The sequence below is a fragment of the Penicillium psychrofluorescens genome (assembly GCF_964197705.1).
Source record: "Penicillium psychrofluorescens genome assembly, chromosome: 4".
Classification (NCBI taxonomy): domain Eukaryota; kingdom Fungi; phylum Ascomycota; class Eurotiomycetes; order Eurotiales; family Aspergillaceae; genus Penicillium; species Penicillium psychrofluorescens.
Window position 1 is genome coordinate 3,041,994 of NC_133442.1, and position 22,479 is coordinate 3,064,472.

A 22,479-nucleotide genomic window follows, 5' to 3' on the forward strand; every position below is an offset into this window, starting at 1 on the left:
GACCCTCCCCGCTGCCGATCCTCGGTAAAAGATAACAGACGCCGACCACGGTCTTGCAGTCTTTTCTTTTCTCGTGACTCACTTTATTCTTCTTCAATTCCATTCAATTGACTTTTACACATCGAAGTCAGCCTCGGGATTGCATTTTAGCGAGCGCGGAAGACCTCGAGAATGAATCCGGAGAAACATCAATCTTGAATCACTGTCTCTAATTTCTTTTGCTTGCATGGCCTCGCAACCATGTCGTCTGTACATTCAGTTATGAGCATCGAGGAAGCGTCATCACATGGCGAAGAAGAACAAACCAGGAGAACTCGGTCTCAATCTCAGCCAGGACCAGAGGCAACAAACAGCCTCCACGTGGTGCAGAGCCATGTCTCCCATCATGACATGGCCGTGAATGATGAATTCCACGAGGTCGATGCTGAGCAGTATCTGCGCTTCTCACCAACACGCAAGATTCTCATTGTCTTGGTTCTGTCGATTTGCTCTTTCCTAGCACCCATCTCGTCGACCTCGATTCTATCAGGCGTTCCTGAGGTCGCAAAGACCTACAACACTACCGGCAGCATTATCAATGCCAGTAACGCATTATAGTATGTGTGGAATCAAACCCATCTCTATAGTTATTGACTTTCCTTTTGCAGTCTCGCTTTTATGGGCATTAGCGCACCATTCTGGGGCCCCTTCTCCCAAGTGTATGGCCGTCGGCCGGTGAGCAGCACAATTTCAACTGAATCACTAACGTGCTGACGGCTGGACCAGATCTTCCTAACGAGCTCATTTCTGTTCTGTTCTTTCAGCATTGGAACCGCTCTGGCACCGAACCTGCCGGCCTACTACATCTTCCGCGTCCTGACTGCGTTCCAGGGGACATCGTTTCTGGTGGTCGGCAGCTCTGCCATTGGCGATATCTACGAGCCACGAGCTAGAGCCACGGCGCTAGGGTGGTTTCTCTCGGGCACACTCATTGGGCCAGCCTTCGGCCCGTTTCTTGGTGTTCGTATATCCCCCCGATACTCGGTCCCCCACTTTTTCTGACCGGTGATACACAGGGCGTGATCGTCACCTTCTGCTCGTGGCGTGTAGTCTTCTGGCTCCAAACGGCCCTCGGCGGCTGCGGGTTCCTGCTAATCTTCTTCTTGTTCCCGGAGACATACCCGCACCTGGATAAAGGTGAACTGGCCGAGCAGACCATCGCCCAGAAAGCGAAAACCCTCTTCCACCGCGTCTCGCCTCTTCGCGTGGGCATTCTTCTCTTCTCATATCCGAACCTCTTCTTCGCTGGACTGGGCGCCGGCGCACTTGTGTGGAACCAATACTCTCTCCTCACGCCCATCCGATATGTCCTTAACCCACGATTCCACCTGACCAGCCCGATTCAGTCGGGGTTGTTCTACATCGCACCCGGATGTGGATATCTAGTGGGAACGTTTATGGGAGGCAGGTGGGCGGATCACGTCGTGAAGAAATGGATCAGGAAGCGCGGCGGCATACGCATCCCGGAGGATCGACTCAAGTCGTGTCTTGTCTTCATCGGCCTGGTCATCCCTGGCTGCATTCTGATCTATGGATGGACGGTTGAAAAGGCCGTTGGTGGGATCCCAGTCCCAGTACTTGCCATGTTCATTCAAGGTGTTGCTCAGCTGTTCTGCTTCCCCAGCCTGAACACGTATTGTCTGGATGTCATGCAGTCTACGGGCCGTAGCGCCGAGGTCGTTGCTGGTAACTACATGTTTCGCTACGTCTTTGCCGCGCTCGGTTCAGGCATCGTCCTGCCGGCCGTCGAGGCTATTGGTGTCGGCTGGTTTAGTACCATCAGCGCCCTGTTTCTGATCTTCTCCGGCGCCTGCGTCTGGATGATCACCGTCTTTGGTGATGAGTGGCGCGATCGGATTGACGCCAAGAGACAACGCAAGGCAGAGAAACAGGCTGGGGAAGAGCCAGCCCAGCAGCAGACGGAAAAGAAGGTTGATGTCTGAGACAGCCCTTCTGCCAACCTCTGAGAAGACTGATTTGGTTGGATATAATAATCTCAGAATGCATAACGACCACCAAAAACACGTATATAGCTTAGAATTAATGATACCTCAAATACCGGATCTCTCAAATACCTGATCTGCTAGACGCGCTCGCCTAAGCATTCGCATTGCCATTCTCAGCATGCCCATTGCCAGCTACCACCCCGCTCTCAGTTGGTGGTGGCATTTGTCCCTTCACAAGGGCATCATGACTGAATCCCGTCTCTGCCACAACACGATCCACTTTCCGCGCCTCTGTATACCGCCTGGCATCTTCGCGGCCTTTCTCGACATTCACAAACCAGATGACAATCGTGGCTCCGGCGCAGATGGAAAACAGGAACGGAAATCCCATCCAATTATTGTTGGTGTTGTTTATGATGGCTTGGATGACGTTGGGACCGATGATGGAGGACTGGAGGCGTCAGCAAGAGCCATATGAGTTAAAGAAAGAAGAAACTGACAGCGCGGTTGGTAATGCCAAAGAGTGCGAAGAACATGTTGTCGTATCCCCTGGGCATGAGCTCGCTGATCATTGTTTGTGCGTACTGTTGAATTTACTCATTAGAGATGTAGTTGGAAAGAAAGGAGAAGGAGAGTTTACCGCGTAGTACGGGGCTTGGAAGAGCCCGAAAACGACGTTGTAGAAGTAGAATTCCCACTAGGAACGAGTAAGCGGCTGAGATATCTCTGGTTGTTCAATAATACATACCCGATTATGATATCCGATTCTAGTAGTCCACAGTCCCAGCAAACCCCAGAAGGGAATGAAGACACTGAAGAAATTGGTCACCAGGAACATAGTTTTGGTTTTAAACTTGAAGTATTTCTGGATGTACCAGAAACCGAAGGTTGAGATAATCGAGCAGACAGCTTGCGTGATCCCGAGATAGGTGATCTGCAAAAATGAGAAGGAGACGATATCATTTTGAATGATGCTGACGAGTGTTCCTGATAAACGGCTTGAGTCAATTTGCACTGAATTGAAAGATCGGTGATCTTACCGGTGGTATTGAGGCCATCTGCAAGTAGAAAATAGGCAACAAAATAGATGAATGTCTGCGGGAGAGCTTTGACCTCGCGGATAGCTAGCCAGATCTGCTTGAAACCGATGGTTGCGAAATTTGAACCCTTTGGGATTTTGGGACCGGGTCTCTTTTGCTGGAAGATGAACCACCAGATGCCGAGGACCACCCAATCTAGACAAGAGTCAGATGAAAGCGATATAAAAGGGCGAAGAGACGTACATGAATTGGTCAGGCACAGGGCCAGATTGTTAGAGTATTGGTCACTTTGGAGGGGGAGTAGGACACTCAGGTTGAGCACAAGGGTGAGCAAATATCCAATATTGCTGTGTGCAGTTGAGATATTGCTGTAGATAGTTAGAAATAGGCCCCGCATAGAGCAGTGCGTATATTACCTGATATGATTTCTCTCTAGCGATTCAACTGCCTCGTACTCTTCTTGGTCAATCTTGCCTTCTCTCAGGTCTTCCTCACGTGCCTTGCGCACATGCGGCATATACCTCGCTAAACGAGGGAACACTGCAGCATAGAACACCAGCGTTGCGCCGTACGATACTGGAAAAGTTAGCGTTGTTGTCAATCGTTTGCCCCTCTGCGAGGCTCGCGTCGTCGGGGGCGGTTCATGGACACGGTAAGCCATCGGTGAACATACTATACGCAACAATATACATTCCCATAGCTGCCGGCCACTGGGAAGGCCGCTTGATGGCCATCATTCCGTACTGGAGCGCCCAACACACCACGGTGAGGACTAGAAGAAGCCATCGGCCAAATCTGGTCATTGGCACGACAGAAGGTTAGTGCCTGTGTTTTCGTTGATGAAATCTTGTGTATACTTACGAGCCGTAGTCGGCAGCGCTGCCTAGCCAAACGAAAATCACCGTCATAAAAACAAAACAGAGGCCGTTGGCGATCAGGACCACCGAGGAAATCGCTCGTGTGCCCCCGGCCCAGGGTACCACGCAAGCCGAGGAGTTAGTACACGGCTTGGGCGGATTCGTGCCGGGCTGGAATCCGGCCTCGGTTAGAGCCCACTGGAAGCTGGTAGAGATGTTAATTTTGGTCCAGTTGCTTTTGCGCATCGGCTACCTACAGGGCCTGGCTGTAAGATCCCGGGCCGACGCCATTGTCCCCTGAATACCGAAAACCCCCACGATGTCAGCACGACCCACTGCCCCGGGATTTGATCGGATCTTACCGTTATAGTAGAGATAATATGCCCATAGCTCTCGGCGCGTGGTGGTCGGCTGCTCATAGGCATCTTCGTCGACCCCGAAAAGCCTCTCGTACTCCTCGAGAACCGGGCGGTTCTGCGTCACCTCGACGGCCGCTCCGTTTTTCGATGCATTGCTCCTTCGACGGGCGGGTTCCGGGTCGTCCTGGATGGCGGCCATGATGGAAGTGAAAGACAAAGAACACAGATCAAGGAGACACTCGATTTATGAACCAAACCCTACCCCGCATTCCTGGGATTCGCTCCCTTTGCTTATCGGGAACAACCACGACGCTATGAACAGCCTAGTGATAGCCCGGACCTAGTCTAAGTCGTTTAGCAATGGGACGTTGCATCTGATCCACAGGTGGAGCAGCCACGATGGGCCTGAGCTAGGGATGACAACGTCCCCTTATCAACCAACATCACCTTCCTGGCAATCAGGATTGAGTAGACAACATGGCGGCGATAGACCTCCAGAAGCAAGTTGGCCAGGTATGATGCTTGCCCGACTTCATTGCGACAGACCCACCCACTCACTGATCGCTGTTTAGTTATTCGCGGTCGGATTCCATGGCTTCACCGTCAGCCCGGAGCTCACGACCCTAATCCGTGATTACCACATCGGAGGTATTGTGGTCTTCGCGCGGAACATCCAAGATGCCGCACAGCTTCGGGTAATGTTACATCTTCGCTGGCCCTCCACTCGTTGAATGCCATCACTAATTTACCCGCAGGCCTTGACACTGGATTTACAAAAAGTGGCGCGGGAAGCCGGTCACAAGCAACCTCTGTTTATCGGCATTGACCAGGAGAATGGACTGGTCACCCGGATCTCTCCTCCGATGGCAGCTCAGGTTCCAGGTCCGATGGCGCTCGGTGCCACCCATGATCCGCGAATCGCCTACGAGACCGGCAAGGCTACGGGCGAGACTCTGAGCTTTTACGGGCTGAACATGAACTATGCGCCCGTCTGCGATATTAACTCGGAGCCACTAAACCCGGTCATTGGAGTCCGCAGCCCTGGCGATGACCCAGACCTCGTAGGAAGATTTGCCTGCGCGGCTGCGCGGGGCCTGCGGGAGGAGAAAGTCGTTCCCAGTGTCAAACATTTTCCTGGCCATGGAGACACGGCGGTAGATTCTCACTATGGTCTGCCGGTTATTCCGAAGTCGAGGGACCAGCTCGAACGATGCGAGCTCATTCCGTTCCGACGGGCTGTGGCTGAACAAGTCGAGACAGTCATGACCGCTCATATCTCTCTGCCAAAGATCGATGACAAGCTCCCTGCTACGCTTTCTCCGGAAGCATTGGGGATCCTGCGAAATGATATGGCTTATGATGGTATGGTGATCACGGACTGCTTGGAAATGGACGGAATCCGGGCTACGATCGGTTCGGAACAGGGCTCGGTGCTCGCGTTGAAGGCTGGCAGTGACAGTATCATGTTGTGTCACACGTTCGAGGTGCAAGTTGGTTCTATCAAGAAAGTATGCGAGGCGGTACAATCTGGAGAGATTACAGCTTCGCGTTTATCGGATGCCTGCCGTCGTGTCGCAGCTGTGAAGGACAAATTCCTGGACTGGGACACCGCACTGCGACAACATGACCTGTCAGAGCTCAGTGCGCTCAACAGCAGGGTATCTGCTGTTTCCCAAGAAGCGTATGAACGCTCGGTGACGCTCGTTCGCGATGATGCTGCCGCTCTGCCGCTATCGAAAACATCGAGCATCGTTTGTCTCTTTCCAGGAGCTGGAACTCCAATTGGAGGTGCCGTGGATGGAGAAGGCCTAGGAAGGCAAGGTGACTACGACGCCACTCCATATCTCAACGCCATTCGACTTCACAATCCAACCGTTGTTGAAATTCAGTATGACGAAACAGGTCTATCCGCAGAGCAATGGAAGCTCGTCGAGGCTGCAGATTCGGTTATTTTCACCTCAATGAATGCCCGAGAATCGCCATACCAAGAGAGACTGGGCCATGAACTTCCTCAGCATGTCCGTTCTCTGGTAGCGATCGCTCTCTGCAACCCGTATGATTTCCTTGAGTTTCCGGACGTGAAGACATACATTGCCACCTATGAGCCAACTATTGAAGCATTTTCCGTGGCTGCAGGCATTATGTTCGGAACTCTTGCGCCAAAAGGTTCCCTCCCCGTGGGACCAAGGACGTCAGCTCAGCCTGCGGCAACAGTGACCCCGTTTGATTCCGAAAAGGATCTGGACGCGATGGTCGATGTTTGGACAGCAGCGCTTCCAACTTACGCTCTACCTTCCGAGGGTTTACGCTCTCTCATAGCCTGGCACAATGCTCACCACCATGTAGCACGCGTTGGCGCTGAACTGGCAGGGTTCTGTCTTGCATACACCAACTCCCACGGCGATCCAAACACTGCTTACATCGCCGCTGTTGCAGTACATCCCAAATACCAGCACCGGGGTATTGGCACCGTCTTGCTGGCCGAGATCCGCGCTTATTTCAGATCTCAGTTTGGTTTCAACCGCCTGAAGTTGAGCAGCTCGTTCCCTCGGTTCTGGCCCGGAGTTCCTCGAGACCTTCCCGAGTCCGTTCAGGAATTTTTCATCCACCGTGGCTTCCGACTCAGTCCACCTGGCGCGCGGTCCGTCGATCTGTACCAGGATATCCGGAACTTCCAAGCACCCGAAAAATACCTGACTCGCGCACAAGAAAGTGGTTTCTACTTTGCACCGCTTCAGGCAGAGGACTATGAAGCGTGTCTGGTTGGGCAGCGGAGAAACTTCTCAGACAAACCGGTACGTACCCCAATGCTTTTCGACATTTATGCCAGCTAATCATGATCCAGGGCTGGGTGGAAATGTACGTCAAACTACAGCCAAGCGAGCACCCCTCCAGCGTGATGACCGCATTCGATTCCCAAGGCCAACAAGTCGGATGGACACTGATGCTTGGGCCGTCCGACGTGCTGGACAAGATCTGGGCATTCCCGCAGATCTGTGGGGCTCAGACCGGCCTCATCGGTTGTGTGGGCGTCGACGCTGCTTATCGCAAGTCTGGTATTGGGCTGGCGCTGCTCTGTCATGCTATTGAGGATATGAAGAAACGAGGCATCGAGGGTGTCTTTGTGGATTGGGTCGCTTTGGATGGGTGGTACGAGAAAGTTGGGTTTGAGGTCTGGCGCAGCTACCGGCCTGGTGAGATTTGAGCCTTTTTTTCTCTTATTGAAAAAGCAGTGTTTTGGTCCATTATTAGAGTGAATAGATTAGATGGTTGTTGTGACGTTCTTTTAGCATTGCATTGACAGTCCGCATCAATAGAACCAGAGCTTTGCATTCTTGGATTTGCGATGTCCTAGTGGAAATATTATTCTGTTAAGCTGTACTCGTCTGAGTTATCTCAATGGCTAAGCCCAGTTCGCTAGGGCTATCTTGTGCTTCAATGGTTTTTTTTTTTTTTTTTTTGGCTATTCCTGTACAATAAACATACAAGTCCAGAAACAATTAACAATATGTTCATTCATTACTATGTTGATAACAAATACGCATCCAGCAGAGTCCACCTAATGCTTATCCGAGTTCGTTTTCGCGTCCATCTTGGCCCGAGCGTCCTGGAAAAACTGCGCCATCTCCTCTTGAGACATTTTAGACGGCGGTACAGCCATGCCCTTCTTCACAGCAGCGCGCGCTCCGATGTTCTCAACCCACTTCTTCAGCGCGGGCCATTCACTCAAATCAATAGCAAGCATGACCGGTGCGGCCTGGACCCACCCGTAGTTCGCAATGTCGGCAATGGTGTACTTGGATCCAGCCAAGTAGGGGCTTTCCTGCAGCCGGGATTCCAGAACCGAGTAGAGCCGCTTCGTCTCGTTCATATATCGATCGATTCCGTAATCGGAGCGCGCCCCGGCCATGGCCCGGAAGTGGTTGGCTTGGCCTTGCATGGGCCCAATACCTCCCATTTGGAACATTAGCCACGACAGCTGCTCAATGTTCTCCGGCGTGCCGGGTGCATAGCTGATCTTGCGGTTGGTATCGTATTTATCGGCCAGGTAGAGCATGATCGCGCCGCTCTCAAACACGCGCTGCGAACCATCCATGATGGCCGGGATGCGGCCGTTCGGGTTGATCTTCAAAAACCACTCTGACTTTTGAGTATTGGTGCCGAAGTCTATTGGCACAGTCTTGTATGGAAGACCCAGCTCCTCCAGGGCAATGGAGGCCTTGATGCCATTAGGAGTGGCATAGGAGTAGAGGGTGATGTCGGAGGTCATGGTGGAAAAGGAAGATGTCGCGGGGAAATTGATAGTCGAGGATAGTCGGGAAAGTCGAGTTGCAGCCTTGACAGATTCAGCGCTGAGTAGAGTGCGGGAAAGCATGAAAGGCAGGAACCGTGGAAGTGTTAAGTATTGTTCTACTCTAAATAGAACCGTAGTTGATACTGGCTCCATTTGTCAGCTCCGGCTCGATGACGTTACCTCCTGCCTTTCGGAGTCTCACTCGGCGATCAAGGACTTGACGATTATCAATGTGGAAGGTTGCTTTGTCATGTTTCGGCTTTGACGGCTTTCCATTCACCGGGCTGATTCAAGCCCACATTATCGGCTGAAGTATACTATATTGCGGTCAAGATAACCAGCGTATAGATAGATATCCACAGGCCGAGATCAACTTTCAGCCGTTCCATTATTATTATTATTATATTGCAACGGGATACCATTCACCGGGATTCTAGAAGCTTACTACCAAGACATCCTAAGCTGTAGTATGGATCTTGGTTCAATAAGCTAATCATCTCCCTCGTATCTCTTTCTAAGAACGGCCACACCGCCTTCTTTCCGTATACGTACAAGGCTCTCGCGACCTTTTTCCTCCTCATCATCCAACCACACTCATCGCAGAACCCACTTCTTCATGTCGCAATGGGCTCTAAGACACCCGAGCACGAAAACCACACCGGTGGTGGTATGTATCCGTCCCTCAAATTCTTGAGTCGCATGCTGATTTCCAGCAGATGAATCGTCAAATCCACTCAAGTCCAATGCCACGGGTGGAGAGCCGCGCGGAGCTCATCTGTCCCGGGATGGCGATGGTAGCCTCGGAGACGACGGCGGTGACGATGATGGCGACGATGACAATACGGCCGGCACTACCACCGTGACGCTGACGTCGCCTTCGACAGACGCTTCGAAGAAAAAGAAGCGAAAGAAGTCCAAGAAGAAAAAGAAGCACTCGCAGTCATCTCCACCCCGGATTCCTTTGAGAGACCTCTTCCCGACTGGCCAGTACCCAGTGGGCGAGATCCAGAGCTATGGATCCGCAGTTGTCGAGAACACAGCTCGCACGACAGTTAAGGAAGCCCGAATCCAATCCCGCCGCCATCTTCAAGATGACAGTTTCCTCAACGATTACCGCAAGGCAGCAGAGGTGCATCGTCAGGTCCGCCGCTGGACGCAGGAAAGCGTCCGTCCAGGCCAGACTCTCACTGATATTGCCGTGGGGATCGAGGATGGCGTGAGAGCGCTACTCGATAATGCCGGTCTTGAACCCGGAAGCTGTCTTGCGTCCGGGATGGGGTTCCCCACGGGACTCGCGCTGAATAACTGCGTTGCGCATTACACGCCGAATCCGGGTCAAAAGGAGATCTACCTGCAAGCCAGCGATGTTATGAAGGTCGATTTTGGCGTTCATATCAACGGTTGGATTGTGGACAGTGCGTTTACAATGTCATTCGACCCGACCTATGACAATCTGCTTGCTGCCGTGAAGGATGCAACCAACACTGGCATCAAGGTTTGCAGAAACTTATTCACAACGTTAAGCCCATGACTGACATTCAAATCAGAATGCTGGAGTTGATGTACGCATTAGCGACGTCAGTGCCGCCATCCAAGAGGCGATGGAAAGCTACGAGGTTGAGATTGGTGGCAAAACCTATCCTGTGAAACCGGTACGGGACCTCAGTGGACACAATATCAAGCAATACCAGATCCACGGTGGAAAGTCGATCCCGTTTGTCAAGACCTCCAACCAAACCAAGATGGAAGAGGGGGAGATTTTCGCCATTGAAACGTTCGGTTCGACTGGACGTGGATACACGAGGGAAGGGGTATGTTTCCCTTTCTTGCCGCATATCGGAAGACACACTGACATATCTTTCAGCCTGGTGTCTACGGATACGGCAGAGACATTAATGCTCCAAAGCATGTGATGTCTCCTCTTGCATCGGCTAGATCACTTTACAAGACGATCAATGAAAACTTTGGCACGATCGTATTTTGCCGTCGCTACCTCGAGCGACTTGGTGTCCAGCGTTACTTGGCTGGCGTAGGTGTTCACCTTATAACTCAGATATCGTGCGCTAACCGTCTCTAGATGAATAGCCTGGAATCCATGGGAGTAGTGGAGGTCCACGCACCTCTGATGGACGTTGAAGGGTCATTCTCCGCACAGTTTGAGCACGTATGGTCTTCTGCTCCTTTCTAAAGGTGTTAAATGCTAATGCTTTCTAGACATTATTGTTGCGCGAGACAGGCAAGGAAATCATGAGCCGCGGAGATGACTACTAAGGTCTCGCATCTAGTATACAACACAATATGTTGTTTGAGCTCCCCTCATCTTTGATTTAATTTTTTCTTCACATTTGCCGTTTGATGTCATCCAACATGGCTTGTTCGTGCGTTTTTGATTACGTTTCGGACTATCCAACATAGTCTCTAGAAAATCCAACTTGAATCACACTCTTTTGAACATTATCCATTTATTGAAAGAGGGAGAACTAGTTCAACCGTAAGGAACGGATGCGAACACCCCAAATTTATCAATAGGTTTTTCTGAGCAGGGCTGTATTTCTCCGCGCTTCAAACAGTCGCTTAGAATTGCAGGTATTTCACGAGGCCCACTCGATCCCTGATCCTGCAGGCAAGTTATCGCTTAATGCACGATGATCCGGAACAGCAAATCTTGATCTTGTGGCGGTTCATGCCAGATCTTGTGTCAGGAGACCATTGACCCAACACAGAACAAGGTCACTTGATCATCGGGCGTAACAATTGGGTCTATTTTACAAGACTCCAAATGAGAAATTCTTCTAGCTAACTAACAGGGCCAGGCGCAGTTGTGTTGGACTGAGCCCTGAAAATAGCTACCGGCAAACATGACTTAATTTCGAGTACGAAGGATTTCGTCTAAACGTCTAAAAGCTACGAAAACTGGTTTTCTAGGTGCGCCCTGATCGCTGTTACGTTTTGACCTGGATTAAGGCTAACCCTTGTCGATGTCGTTTCCTTCGCCCCGGCATTTGGGATGATCACCTTCTCGAACCCTTCCCGTTTCGCTTGTATCGCCCCAAGGATCTGACATGAAACAGATCGGGACCAATGAAAAATAAAATTAGGCTAAGATGGAAGCCACACAAACAACACAAGCCATCCTCTGCGTACCGGTATTTCTGTAGTTAATTCCCCGGCTGTTCTATTATCGTTCCCTAAATATAGGTCGCCAATTTGTCCTATTGTGATGATCAGTTGGGGGTTGTAAGGATCCGTCTTCCTCATCACTTTTTAGAGTCATCATCACGTCCACCTCGAGGATTGGTGATACGTTGAGAGCATGCTTCCTCCAAATCCATCAAAAATGGAACGGTCATGACTTGTGTAGGGCAGTCCGGACACCCCACAAAGGTTGGTGAAGGAGATGGCGATCCCCACATGGTTCCAGGCCACGAGGAGCTTAGCGTTGCAACCCCCGGAAAAAGGGAGAAATCCCACGTTCAAGCCGCGCGGAGCCGAGTCTACTACCTTTTGTGTGGCAGAGGCCGAAGACGGTAGCGCCGTGTCGTGTAGTCAGTGGCTGCTTTAGGCCGCGCACCTGACCTTGCGGTTTCCTTTTTTTCCCCCTTATTTTTTATTTATTATTTCATCATCCAAACTAACCTCGTCAGAATTCGAATCCGAACACCTGAAGTTACATGCTGTTGTCTCTGAAAATTAGGCTTAATACTGTAACAGGTAAGGTATGATTTGCCCAGAAAGTATGCTGTCACCATAAAGCAATAATCCCACGTGCTTCTTGTATGTCTCGCACGGCTTGCTTAATTACTTTTGCCAAATGTTTTCGGCCGACGCAGTTACAATTGACTATAGCGCTGGTTTCCTGGGCGACCTTGAGCCTTCAATAAAGAGATGTCCGTACAATGGAAAGGGAATCTAGTGGAAATACACTACTTTGTACATATTCAGGTGCAGCAGCGAAGGACTAGACCATGATAGAGCTTGGCACTAGTTAAATGACAACATCGCGGCAGTTAGTCAGTACTCCATATGAAGGTGTTTTTTCATGGGGCAACATCTTCCCGAACCGCAGGGTGAGCAGGCCTTGGGGGGAAAGTGGATTCCTCGGCCAACACCGTGGGAATGCAAGTGCTAGTGTCGGGGCCGAGTCACCGCAAATTGCCAACTTAGTTGCAAGAGTTGCCGGTCCCTGCTTCTGGCCCGAAATTCGCCTGAGCCGAATCTCCCAATCCGTAACTGAAGGATCCACAGCCCCAGATCTACCTGACCTTCCCCTTTCTCCAGAAACCGGGGCCTCGCGAGAGAATGAAAGGGTCATTCATTCATTCCAGCGTACCTTCGGCCATTGGTACTGTACATGTTGTGCGATGTTGGCCGGATGCGATCGTGTCACGCAGACTAGACCGAGTGCTGCATGCCGACGTACAGGACGGGCCTGAACCTTCCTCAGGGTGATTAACCCATTCCGGCTTAGTCCGGCGGCCACCGTGCGCCCTAGGGGGCTGTCGAGCGAATCACAGCCTGCATCCAGGCTTGCTTAGTTCAAACAAGACGACGGGAAGTTTAAAACTCTCACTAGCAAGTTGTTAAGCAACCTAAGGCAAGTGTTCCACGACAACAGTGGCGTACAATACAGCCCCGGTGGCCCTGGGAACGCCACAGGCAGAATAGAACCCAAGAGCGGCGATCATGACGGCGGGACTCTCGACGCTGCCTTTCCGCAACCAGGAGGGTTTCTTTTTCTTTCGAGGAGCAAAGGTAGCATGTGGCTACCCCAGGGTCAATGCCGACACATGGTGGAGCAGCAAGACCGCGTGGACCAGGATTCTGTCTTTTCGACATCGTGTTCCAATGGGGGGCCCACTTCCCACTTTGCTGCCACGAGTGCCGAGTAAGAACAAAGTGAAAACGATGGATACACTGCTTAATTCCCTCACTTCGCTCCGACGAAGGAGGCACCCCGGTGGACAGTCTAGGGAGGTAGCGAGTAAGCCGCTCGAGCCCTAAGGATCGCCCCAAGAACCTTCCATGCAGGATGGCTCGCTCTGATCGTGAGACGGACTGCAAGCAGGATGCCGGAGTCTTGTACCCACGACCGACTAGGAAACGACTCAAGGTTCAGCCCCAAGTTGAGACTTTTGGCCTTTCCCCATGGGCAACAGCCATCCCCCCACCCCCCACCCCCGTATGTGTAGGTCCCCGTTTCAGGAAGTAGATCGGACCCGGACCCAGTGCCCCAGCTAAGACGGTACAGGCATAGTCACGTAGGGACTTTTGACAATTGCCCTACACTGGCCCAATGAGAGGTAGAGATGGGGCTTGAGAAACGGGCTGGAGTGGGAAAGGAGAATCCAGAAAGCATAAAAGGACGTGGTTCCCCCCTGTGAAGTTGGAGATGCCCTTCTGATCACTGGCATTTCTTCCTTTCTCAGTAGAGTTAGCTGGCCTTCTCTTTGCTTTGTCACATATCTTTTTATTCTTCTCACCTGAGTCTCCTATTATACTACCCTGGGGTAGAAGACCATCATCATGTCCAAGCAAGACGATGTGCAGGTCGAGACGGCCGATTATGCCCCGCCACTCAGCAGTGACTCTGAGAGCAATGGCGAGAAGGGCCACTTCGAGGAAGTGAGCCTGCAGAACAATACTTCTGCTAAGTATGTCTTGGTCCCTCTCATCTACTTCCAGCCCTAACTAACTGCCTGCCTTAACAGAATCAAGAACCCGCTGGCCGATCTGAGCAAGGCCCAGTTGATCTCGGATGTCGAATCGTTCTCCCGGGAATTCCAACTCGGCGACATTCTCCCGGAACTGAAGAAGGGCGCCCTGGTTGCTCGAGATCCCACGGAGTTCGAGTCGGTGCTCGACTTGACCGAGACCGAGCGGACTGCGCTGCAGGACGAGGTGCTTCACAAGTGGCGTCAGCCCAAGGCGTTGTATTTCACCATCATTCTGTGCTCCATTGGTGCCGCTGTGCAAGGCTGGGACCAGACTGGCTCTAATGGAGCTAATCTTTCTTTCCCCGATGCCTTCGGTATCCCGGACACGAATGGCGCACCAAATGCGGCGCATAACTCTTGGATCGTCGGTGTCATCAACGCGGCCCCGTATATTGCTAGTGCTTTTCTTGGCTGCTGGCTGTCTGATCCTCTGAACCGCATGCTTGGCCGCCGTGGTGTCATTTTCGTTGCGGCTATCTTCTGTGTTCTCTCCCCCATTGGCTCTGCATTCACCCAAACCTGGCAACAACTCTTCGGTACCCGTCTTCTCCTCGGCATTGGCATGGGATTGAAGGCGTCTACCATTCCTATCTTCTGTGCCGAGAACACTCCCGCTGCTATTCGCGGTGGTCTGGTGATGTGCTGGCAGCTTTGGACTGCCTTCGGCATTTTCCTGGGTTTCTGCGCTAACCTTGCCGTTATGAATACCGGTGCTATTTCGTGGCGCCTGCAGCTTGGCTCGGCTTTCATCCCCGCTGTGCCTCTGGTCATCGGTGTTTACTTTTGCCCGGAATCTCCTCGTTGGTACATCCGCCGTGGTGAGATGGACAAGGCTTTCAAGTCGCTCTGCCGCCTTCGCAACACCCCTCTGCAGGCTGCTCGTGATCTCTACTATATCCACGCCCAGATCCAGGTTGAGGCGAGCCTGATTGGCAATAGCACCTACGTCAAGCGTTTCGTGGAGCTCTTTACGATCCCTCGTGTTCGTCGCGCCACTCTCGCCTCGTTTACCGTCATGATTGCCCAGCAGATGTGCGGTATCAACATCATTGCCTTCTACTCGTCCACCATCTTCCAGCAGGCCAACGCCAGCCCCAAGGAAGCTCTGTTCGCCTCCTGGGGCTTTGGCCTGGTGAACTTCCTCTTTGCCTTCCCTGCCGTGTGGACCATTGACACCTTCGGCCGGCGCAATCTGCTTTTGTTCACCTTCCCCCAGATGGCATGGACCCTGCTTGCAGGTGGCTTCTGCTTCTGGATCCCTTCAGACTCCAAGGCTCATCTGGGTGCGATTGCCTTGTTTATCTTCCTGTTCGCCGCGTTCTACTCTCCCGGCGAAGGTCCCGTGCCTTTCACCTACTCGGCTGAGGTCTTCCCCCTCTCGCATCGTGAGGTTGGCATGTCATGGGCCGTGTCTACCTGTCTGGGATGGGCCGCTGTTCTCTCCATTACCTTCCCTCGCATGCTTCAAGTCATGACTCCCACTGGTGCTTTCGGTTTCTATGCGTAAGTCTCCCCCCTCTCTTCTCCCACAAGGCTTTTGATTTGGACCACGCTAACGACTCCTTTCTAGTGCCCTCAATGTTACCGCCCTAGTCATGATCTTCTTCTGGGTTCCTGAGACCAAGCAGCGCACCCTGGAAGAGTTAGACTACGTTTTCGCTGTTCCCACCGGGAAGCACATGCGCTACCAGGCGTTCACTTTCCTGCCGTACTGGACCCGGCGCTACGTCTTGCGCCAGAAGAATGTCCAGCTGGAGCCTCTGTACCAGTTTGATGAGCATATCGCGACTGGCGAAGGGGTGGCTGCCGAAGTGCGCAAGCGCAGTGTTGTCTCTGCCAACATGAAGTCGTAGATCGACTTTTTATTTGAGGATCTGCCTGCAAGACAGTTTTCATGCTTTTTTTTTTTCTGATGAAGTTTAGAGATTACGAGTTGGCTTCCGTTCTGCGCTTGAGGGGTTTGTGATCATGGGGTTATGGAATTATGGAATATATGGGCTTTTAGAAATGTTATTTCCTTACAAAATGAAAGTATATCTTTTATACCATTTTTTCGTCTTCGATGTGGATGGAGTCTGGGCAGGGACAGATCCATGGGATGGAATAAGCGTGGTGGAGAATGTGGAGGGCGATGACGATGGAGGAGCAACAATCATACCAACACCAGCCATTATTATGCTGCCGGTGATAACAATAATGATCAGAATCACAATCAGAGTAACTGGCCATTCTAGTCCGATAATATCACCAACCATGTTTTATACTTTGGTCCAGGAATCAGGATAAGGTGCGTCACGTGGGGTTCGACGTGATCATGTTTTGTTCCTCCTCATCTGCCCAAACACCCGATCACCAGTCTGCCCCTGCATCACGCTTTTCCTCCGCCCTGACTTGACCAAGGTCACTTTCATGTCCTCATGAACCAACCCCCCGTCGTGGGATCGATCGTGCCTCCCGTGACCTGCTTGACCTGACCTGACCCGACCCGACCTTTCGTCCCCCATTGTCAAAACCACTTGGCTGGAGATCCTTAATAACAACCAACTCTTCCCATCTCCCACCCGCTATCTTAGAATCCGCCTGTCTACCTGTCAACCTGACTCTGCATCCCGCGCCTTGCCGCTCTTCCGTCCCGAAAACCCTCGAACCTGCAGCTACGGTGGGGCCCAGATACTAGTCCTGGTGGGCTGCCGAACGATCCTCCTAACGAGTCCAAACACACTATCCTGACCGCCTCCCACCTCAAGCCCTGCCCTCGTCCCTCACAATCCAAGAAAAGCCTTCTAGTGTACCTGTCTCCCTCTGACCGCTTGTGTCTTTCTGATCTGCGAACCCGCGCGTTGCTCAGGTGTGGGATAGAGGACAACCCCCCTTTCTCCACACCGGGCTCGATCTCTCATCTCTCCGCCGTGCGGGATCCAATCCCACCTGGTAGACAGCCATGCCCTGCTTCAAGGGGCTTGCCGTGAGCATCCACACCCCAGATGGGCCGATCTCCGAGTACTCGATCCAGCGCCAGTCCCGCGTGTCACGCATAGCATGTTTCATCCCCGTGCCCCCACCCAAGATCCCCGACTCTGCAACGGGAAAGTCGGAGCAATCAACCTTCGCCATCTCCATCACGCTTCTCAATTCGGGCCAGGACGTGCCCTACTCGACGCCCAAACCAACTCCCGATAATCCCTCCCCGAAACCAAAGGTGGTGGGCGGATTGCCGGGTCAGTCTGGACAGCGGGGACAATACACGGGCACAGTTGCGCCATATCAGGCGTTGACCAACTCGCCCAACGAGACGATCGCCGCCTACATCTACTTCGATGGCAGAAAGAAGGAGGAAGTGGCTACATTGCTCCGGAGGGGCGAAGAGACCTGGGTGAATTCCCGTTGGGTCAGCATCTCCGATTCAGAGGGCGGAGGAATCGCCGAGCGCGAGTTTTTGTTCCGCGAGGTCGGTCTGGAGCGCTGGCTCAACGGCCTGGACCTCGAGGGCAAAGATGCAGCGGCCAAGATCGAACGGCGGCGACAGAAGATGGAAAAACGGCGAGCAAAGCGAGAATCGGAGGGTCAAACTGCGATGGAAATGGAGGCCAACATCTCCAAGAAGTCCAAGGGCATCATGCGCTACGGCAATGATGAGAAGGCACCACTGGAGAATGTGTCCGATGAGGATCTCTCTTCTGATTCCGAATCTGACGACGACCCGATCCCGGAGACAGCCGGCCAGATCAAGGTGGCTCTATTCCGGGTGTTAGCGTCCGGGGAGATCAAGCGGGGCGAATATTCGCCGCAATTTGACGCAAACGACGACGACGAGGAAGGCGGACAGGACAAGAGCGGTGGTGGAGATGCGGATATCGACCATACCACCAGCTTTGCGAAGCCCAAGACTTTGGATCCGAAGACCATCAGCACACAGACGGTTACCGGCATTGACCCGACTGATAAACCATACGCCATCTTCACTTTCATGTACCGAGGCGAGCGTAAGTTTGGTCGCAATCAGCCATGTCTTGGATATTTGATATACTAATGCATCCCTGCAGGCCAACTCCAAAAGATGGGCATTCTGAAAGATCCCAAGGCCCCAGAAACTCCAGCCCCGAAACGTAAATCGCTGCAGGCAGACTTCTCGAATATCGGTCCCCTTAAGCCTGGTGGAGGCGTGGGATTCTTGAACTTCCGAGACCAAGAATCCAATCCACGAAAGCATAAGAAGGGTACCGATGACATGGATAGCGACGACGACGACACTGACAACCCGATTCTGGGTAAGGCGGATGACGAAGAAGCCAAGGATGATGACCGGCATTTGTCTCCGGACGACATCAGACGCCAGGGCGAGCTTGCAGAGGGTGTCCGAAAGATCAAAGTACGTCCCACTGGCTCCTGTATGATTCTTCAGCCTTTACTGACAATTTCTACAGCTCAAGCGCCAGCACTCGTCCGAGCCTCTTGCGGATAGCGCAGCCAACTCCACTGGCACTCCGGCTTCTGGCACCCCGCCCCCGCCAACTTCTGACCTGGCGACAACACCACCCAAAAGCACGGCCACCCCCGCTGGACCCTCCGAATCTGCTCAGGTTCCTGGCGACCTGCCCGATGGATTCCTCGGGAGTCCGCTGAAGAAACAGCGAGCCAGCGTCTCGCAAGCGGATGAGAACTCCCTGCGCCGACGAATTGCCGAGTCATCCAGCAAGATCACCGAGGTTCTTGGGGCCTCCAACACCAACGAGTCCAAGACTCCGGGTGGGATCTCATTTGGTGACAGTCTTGGATCCCAACCACCAGCACCTGCTGCGCAGTCGCAGAACCAAGACGAGGAGTTGTGAGTCGAAGCACACCTGGCGTGACGGCGAGGCGTTTTACGTTCTACACTGCATCTGGGCGGCCGCTCATGAGACTGCCCAGGTTTTTCTTTTCCCCTCATGACATCTATGGAATCGGAGCCATGTAGTTTTGATTGAATCGGAGGATATTGGTTCTTGGGAGGAGCCAGAGGGCTGTTGCTAGAAGATCTCTCCAATTTTTGTGTAATTGGTTGAACAACTGACGAAGGGGGCTTTCCCTCATCCTTCTTAAAAACCGGGGTTGGCGTGTTGTTTATTTTCTTTGTCTCGACAGTGTTTGTGTTCGGGTGCTGGAGATGCCCCTCGCTTTTCTGATTTATCTTATGCCCGACATGTCCACCCGATCTATTTACACTACAGGATGTTGCTGTTGTTGAGCCATTGCTGCAATTGAGCTGTATCTCTCTCTCTCTTTCCCGCCCTGTAGTTAGTTGATCATCATTCCTACAATTGACCCCTGCCTCTCCATGTTTGCAGTGCATGCCCGATACTTCTCACCCACCTTGTTTGCCTTGACTAGACACGGCGGGTTGACTCGTCTCCACCGCTACCAGACCCAGCTCCATTCTCCGGCGGGAGACTCATCCCGTGGTCCACCGCATCCTCAGCCGCCATTGACAGCAGCGCCCGCGCGCCGGAGGATCACCACGATGCCGCTGGCCCGCTCATCAGATCCCCTAGTCTGGATTGATTGCGAGGTTCGTTCCCTCGTTCCGAAGAACTGCTAGCACCACCGCGCGGTTACTCCGTGCAACTCAAACTGATCCCGCAAACCAAACCAGATGACCGGCCTCGACGTCGAAACGGACCAGATCCTCCAGATCTGCTGCTTCATCACCGACGCGCAGCTCCAGCTCGTTGAGCCCGACGGCTTCGAAACGGTCATCCACCAACCAGGCTCGGCCCTGGACTCCATGTCGCAGTGGTGCATCGACACCCACGGCCGCACAGGCCTCACCGCTGCCGTGCGCGCCTCGTCTACCACGCCGGACGCTGCGGCCGCCGGCCTCCTTGCCTACATCCAGCGCCATGTGCCCACGCCTCGCACGGCGCTGCTGGCGGGAAATAGCGTCCACGCCGACAAGGCATTCCTGGCCCGGGGGCCCTACGCACAAGTGCTGGAGCACCTGCACTATCGGATTTTGGATGTGAGTACCATCAAGGAGGCGGCCAGGCGATGGGGTAGTCCGAAGTTGTTGGAATCGGTGCCGCCGAAGCGAGAGGTGCATTTGGCGAGGGACGATATCCTGGAGAGCATTGCGGAGATGCGGTTTTACCGAGAGGAGCTATTTACTTAGGCGTGTTCCTACGCGGTCTGGACCAGTTGCTGCATGGGCAAGCATTTCCGACGACCAGGATCCCTAGAATCGGGGTTGTGTTTTAGAAAGGGTAGACGCAATCCAGAATGCCTCCGGACGGGGCAAGTGGGATGATACACACATGACGAGCTGCTGCCCCACGTGTTTTGATCCTCCCTCCCTCCTTCGTTTCTTGTTTTCTTCTCTTTCCTTTCCTGTTCCTCCCGATCAACTCATCATGTCCGTCCAGACGGTCTCCTTCCAGCCCTTTGCTGACCAGAAGCCCGGCACGTATGTCTCTCCCTGTCCCTGGTTCCATCCAATTCAGTCCAGCTAACACCCCACCCCCACCTTCTAGCTCTGGTCTCCGCAAGAAGGTCAAGGTCTTCCAGCAGCCCAACTACTCCGAATCCTTCGTCACCAGCACTATCCTGTCCATTCCCGAGGGCGCAGAGGGTGCCTTCCTGGTCATTGGTGGTGATGGCCGCTACTACAACGACGTGGTGATCCAGAAGATCGCCAAGATCAGTGCCGCCTACGGTGTGAAGAAGCTGCTGGTCGGCCAGAATGGCATCCTCAGCACTCCTGCCGCCAGCAACCTCATCCGCGTGAGGAAGGCGACTGGTGGGATCCTGCTGACGGCCAGTCACAACCCGGGTGGTAAGTGGGAGAGCTGAGAGGGCAAGCTTGGCCATTTTCTGACGGCTACAATGCTAGGCCCCGATAACGACTTTGGTATCAAGTACAACTTGGCCAACGGCGCCCCGGCCCCAGAGGGTGTGACCAACAAGATCTACGAGACATCCAAGTCCCTCACCTCCTACAAATACGCCGAGATCCCAGAAGTGGACATCTCCAGCATCGGCTCCAAGAGCTACGGCCCGCTGGAGGTCGAGGTCGTGCACTCGACCGGCGACTACGTGGACATGATGAAGGAGATCTTCGACTTCGACCTGATCAAGGAGTTCCTCAGTTCGCACAAGGACTTCAAGGTGCTGTTCGACGGCATGCACGGCGTGACGGGCCCCTACGGCGTGGACATCTTCGTCAAGGAGCTCGGGTTGCCTGCCAGCAGCACGATGAACTGCGTGCCCTCGCCGGACTTTGGTGGTGGCCACCCGGACCCCAATCTCGTGTATGCGCACGAGCTCGTCGAGGCCGTTGACAAGAATGGCGTGCACTTTGGTGCGGCGAGCGATGGCGACGGTGACCGGAACATGATCTATGGTGCCAAGTCGTTCGTCTCGCCGGGCGACAGTCTGGCGATCATTGCGCACCATGCCAAGCTCATCCCCTGGTTCCAAAAGCAGGGCGTGTACGGTCTGGCGCGGTCAATGCCCACGGCGGGTGCCGTGGACCGGGTTGCTCAGGCGCAGGGGCTGGAAAGCTACGAGGTGCCGACGGGCTGGAAGTTCTTCTGCAATCTGTTCGACAACAAGAAGATCTCCATCTGTGGCGAGGAGAGTTTCGGGACGGGTAGCAACCACATCCGCGAGAAGGACGGCGTGTGGGCCATCGTGGCCTGGCTGAACATCATCGCCGGCGTGGCCAAGCAAAAGCCCTCGGAAACGCCCAGCATCGGCTCCATCCAGAACGAGTTCTGGCAGACCTACGGCCGCACCTTCTTCACACGCTACGACTACGAGAACGTTGACTCCGAAGGCGCCAACAAGGTGGTTGCCACCCTGTCCGACCTGGTCGCCAAGCGCGACACCTTTGTCGGGTCGACCATCGCCGCCCGCAAGGTGACGGACGCCGGCAACTTCTCCTACACCGATTTGGACGGTAGCGTCTCCAAGAACCAGGGCTTGTTTGTCAAGTTCGACGATGGCAGCCGTATCGTCGTCCGTCTGTCCGGTACAGGTAGCAGCGGCGCCACGATCCGTCTGTACGTGGAGCGCTACGAGAGTGACAAGTCCAAGTTCCATCTCAGTGCCCAGGAGTACCTGAGCGAGAACATTGCCATGGCCCTGTCGCTGCTCAAGTTCAAGGAATATGTTGGTCGCGAGGAGCCCGATGTCAAGACCTAAGCTGTCTTCCTGCTGGGTGGGATTACGATGACGGATTGATGGTTGATGCGTGAGC

General features: G+C 53.3%; 9 protein-coding genes across 9 annotated transcripts; 7 read left to right on the forward strand and 2 right to left on the reverse strand.

Annotated features, from left to right (window-relative positions):
- Positions 1 to 240: 240 nt before the first annotated feature.
- PFLUO_LOCUS6785 (uncharacterized protein) lies at positions 241 to 1,982 on the forward strand (the record flags this gene model as incomplete). Its single annotated transcript, XM_073784362.1, has 4 exons — positions 241 to 596; positions 648 to 714; positions 766 to 999; positions 1,056 to 1,982. The coding sequence occupies 4 exons, from the start codon at positions 241 to 243 to the stop codon at positions 1,980 to 1,982; spliced, it is 1,584 nt and encodes a 527-aa protein (XP_073640825.1).
- Positions 1,983 to 2,136: 154 nt separating this feature from the next.
- Positions 2,137 to 4,440, reverse strand: PFLUO_LOCUS6786 (uncharacterized protein; the record flags this gene model as incomplete). Its single annotated transcript, XM_073784363.1, has 11 exons — positions 2,137 to 2,436; positions 2,486 to 2,569; positions 2,626 to 2,682; positions 2,734 to 2,972; positions 3,026 to 3,220; positions 3,269 to 3,393; positions 3,442 to 3,601; positions 3,699 to 3,820; positions 3,887 to 4,087; positions 4,140 to 4,179; positions 4,245 to 4,440. The coding sequence occupies 11 exons, from the start codon at positions 4,438 to 4,440 to the stop codon at positions 2,137 to 2,139; spliced, it is 1,719 nt and encodes a 572-aa protein (XP_073640826.1).
- A 278-nt stretch (positions 4,441 to 4,718) lies between these two features.
- Positions 4,719 to 7,446, forward strand: PFLUO_LOCUS6787 (uncharacterized protein; the record flags this gene model as incomplete). The annotated part of the gene is made up of 4 exons (XM_073784364.1): positions 4,719 to 4,754; positions 4,814 to 4,936; positions 4,997 to 7,036; positions 7,087 to 7,446. 4 exons carry the CDS (start codon positions 4,719 to 4,721, stop codon positions 7,444 to 7,446), a joined length of 2,559 nt encoding a protein of 852 aa, XP_073640827.1.
- Positions 7,447 to 7,800: 354 nt separating this feature from the next.
- PFLUO_LOCUS6788 (uncharacterized protein) lies at positions 7,801 to 8,616 on the reverse strand (the record flags this gene model as incomplete). The annotated part of the gene is made up of 1 exon (XM_073784365.1): positions 7,801 to 8,616. The coding sequence occupies one exon, from the start codon at positions 8,614 to 8,616 to the stop codon at positions 7,801 to 7,803; it is 816 nt and encodes a 271-aa protein (XP_073640828.1).
- A 543-nt stretch (positions 8,617 to 9,159) lies between these two features.
- On the forward strand, positions 9,160 to 10,806 carry PFLUO_LOCUS6789 (uncharacterized protein; the record flags this gene model as incomplete). The annotated part of the gene is made up of 6 exons (XM_073784367.1): positions 9,160 to 9,202; positions 9,252 to 10,030; positions 10,083 to 10,346; positions 10,400 to 10,564; positions 10,613 to 10,699; positions 10,750 to 10,806. The coding sequence occupies 6 exons, from the start codon at positions 9,160 to 9,162 to the stop codon at positions 10,804 to 10,806; spliced, it is 1,395 nt and encodes a 464-aa protein (XP_073640829.1).
- A 3,252-nt stretch (positions 10,807 to 14,058) lies between these two features.
- On the forward strand, positions 14,059 to 16,102 carry PFLUO_LOCUS6790 (uncharacterized protein; the record flags this gene model as incomplete). Its single annotated transcript, XM_073784368.1, has 3 exons — positions 14,059 to 14,186; positions 14,244 to 15,752; positions 15,820 to 16,102. The coding sequence occupies 3 exons, from the start codon at positions 14,059 to 14,061 to the stop codon at positions 16,100 to 16,102; spliced, it is 1,920 nt and encodes a 639-aa protein (XP_073640830.1).
- A 1,088-nt stretch (positions 16,103 to 17,190) lies between these two features.
- Positions 17,191 to 19,078, forward strand: PFLUO_LOCUS6791 (uncharacterized protein; the record flags this gene model as incomplete). Its single annotated transcript, XM_073784369.1, has 3 exons — positions 17,191 to 18,232; positions 18,293 to 18,618; positions 18,674 to 19,078. The coding sequence occupies 3 exons, from the start codon at positions 17,191 to 17,193 to the stop codon at positions 19,076 to 19,078; spliced, it is 1,773 nt and encodes a 590-aa protein (XP_073640831.1).
- Positions 19,079 to 19,878: 800 nt separating this feature from the next.
- PFLUO_LOCUS6792 lies at positions 19,879 to 20,394 on the forward strand (the record flags this gene model as incomplete). The annotated part of the gene is made up of 1 exon (XM_073784370.1): positions 19,879 to 20,394. The coding sequence occupies one exon, from the start codon at positions 19,879 to 19,881 to the stop codon at positions 20,392 to 20,394; it is 516 nt and encodes a 171-aa protein (XP_073640832.1).
- A 238-nt stretch (positions 20,395 to 20,632) lies between these two features.
- Positions 20,633 to 22,424, forward strand: PFLUO_LOCUS6793 (Phosphoglucomutase-2; the record flags this gene model as incomplete). The annotated part of the gene is made up of 3 exons (XM_073784371.1): positions 20,633 to 20,685; positions 20,753 to 21,054; positions 21,112 to 22,424. 3 exons carry the CDS (start codon positions 20,633 to 20,635, stop codon positions 22,422 to 22,424), a joined length of 1,668 nt encoding a protein of 555 aa, XP_073640833.1.
- Between the last annotated feature and the right edge of the window lie 55 nt (positions 22,425 to 22,479).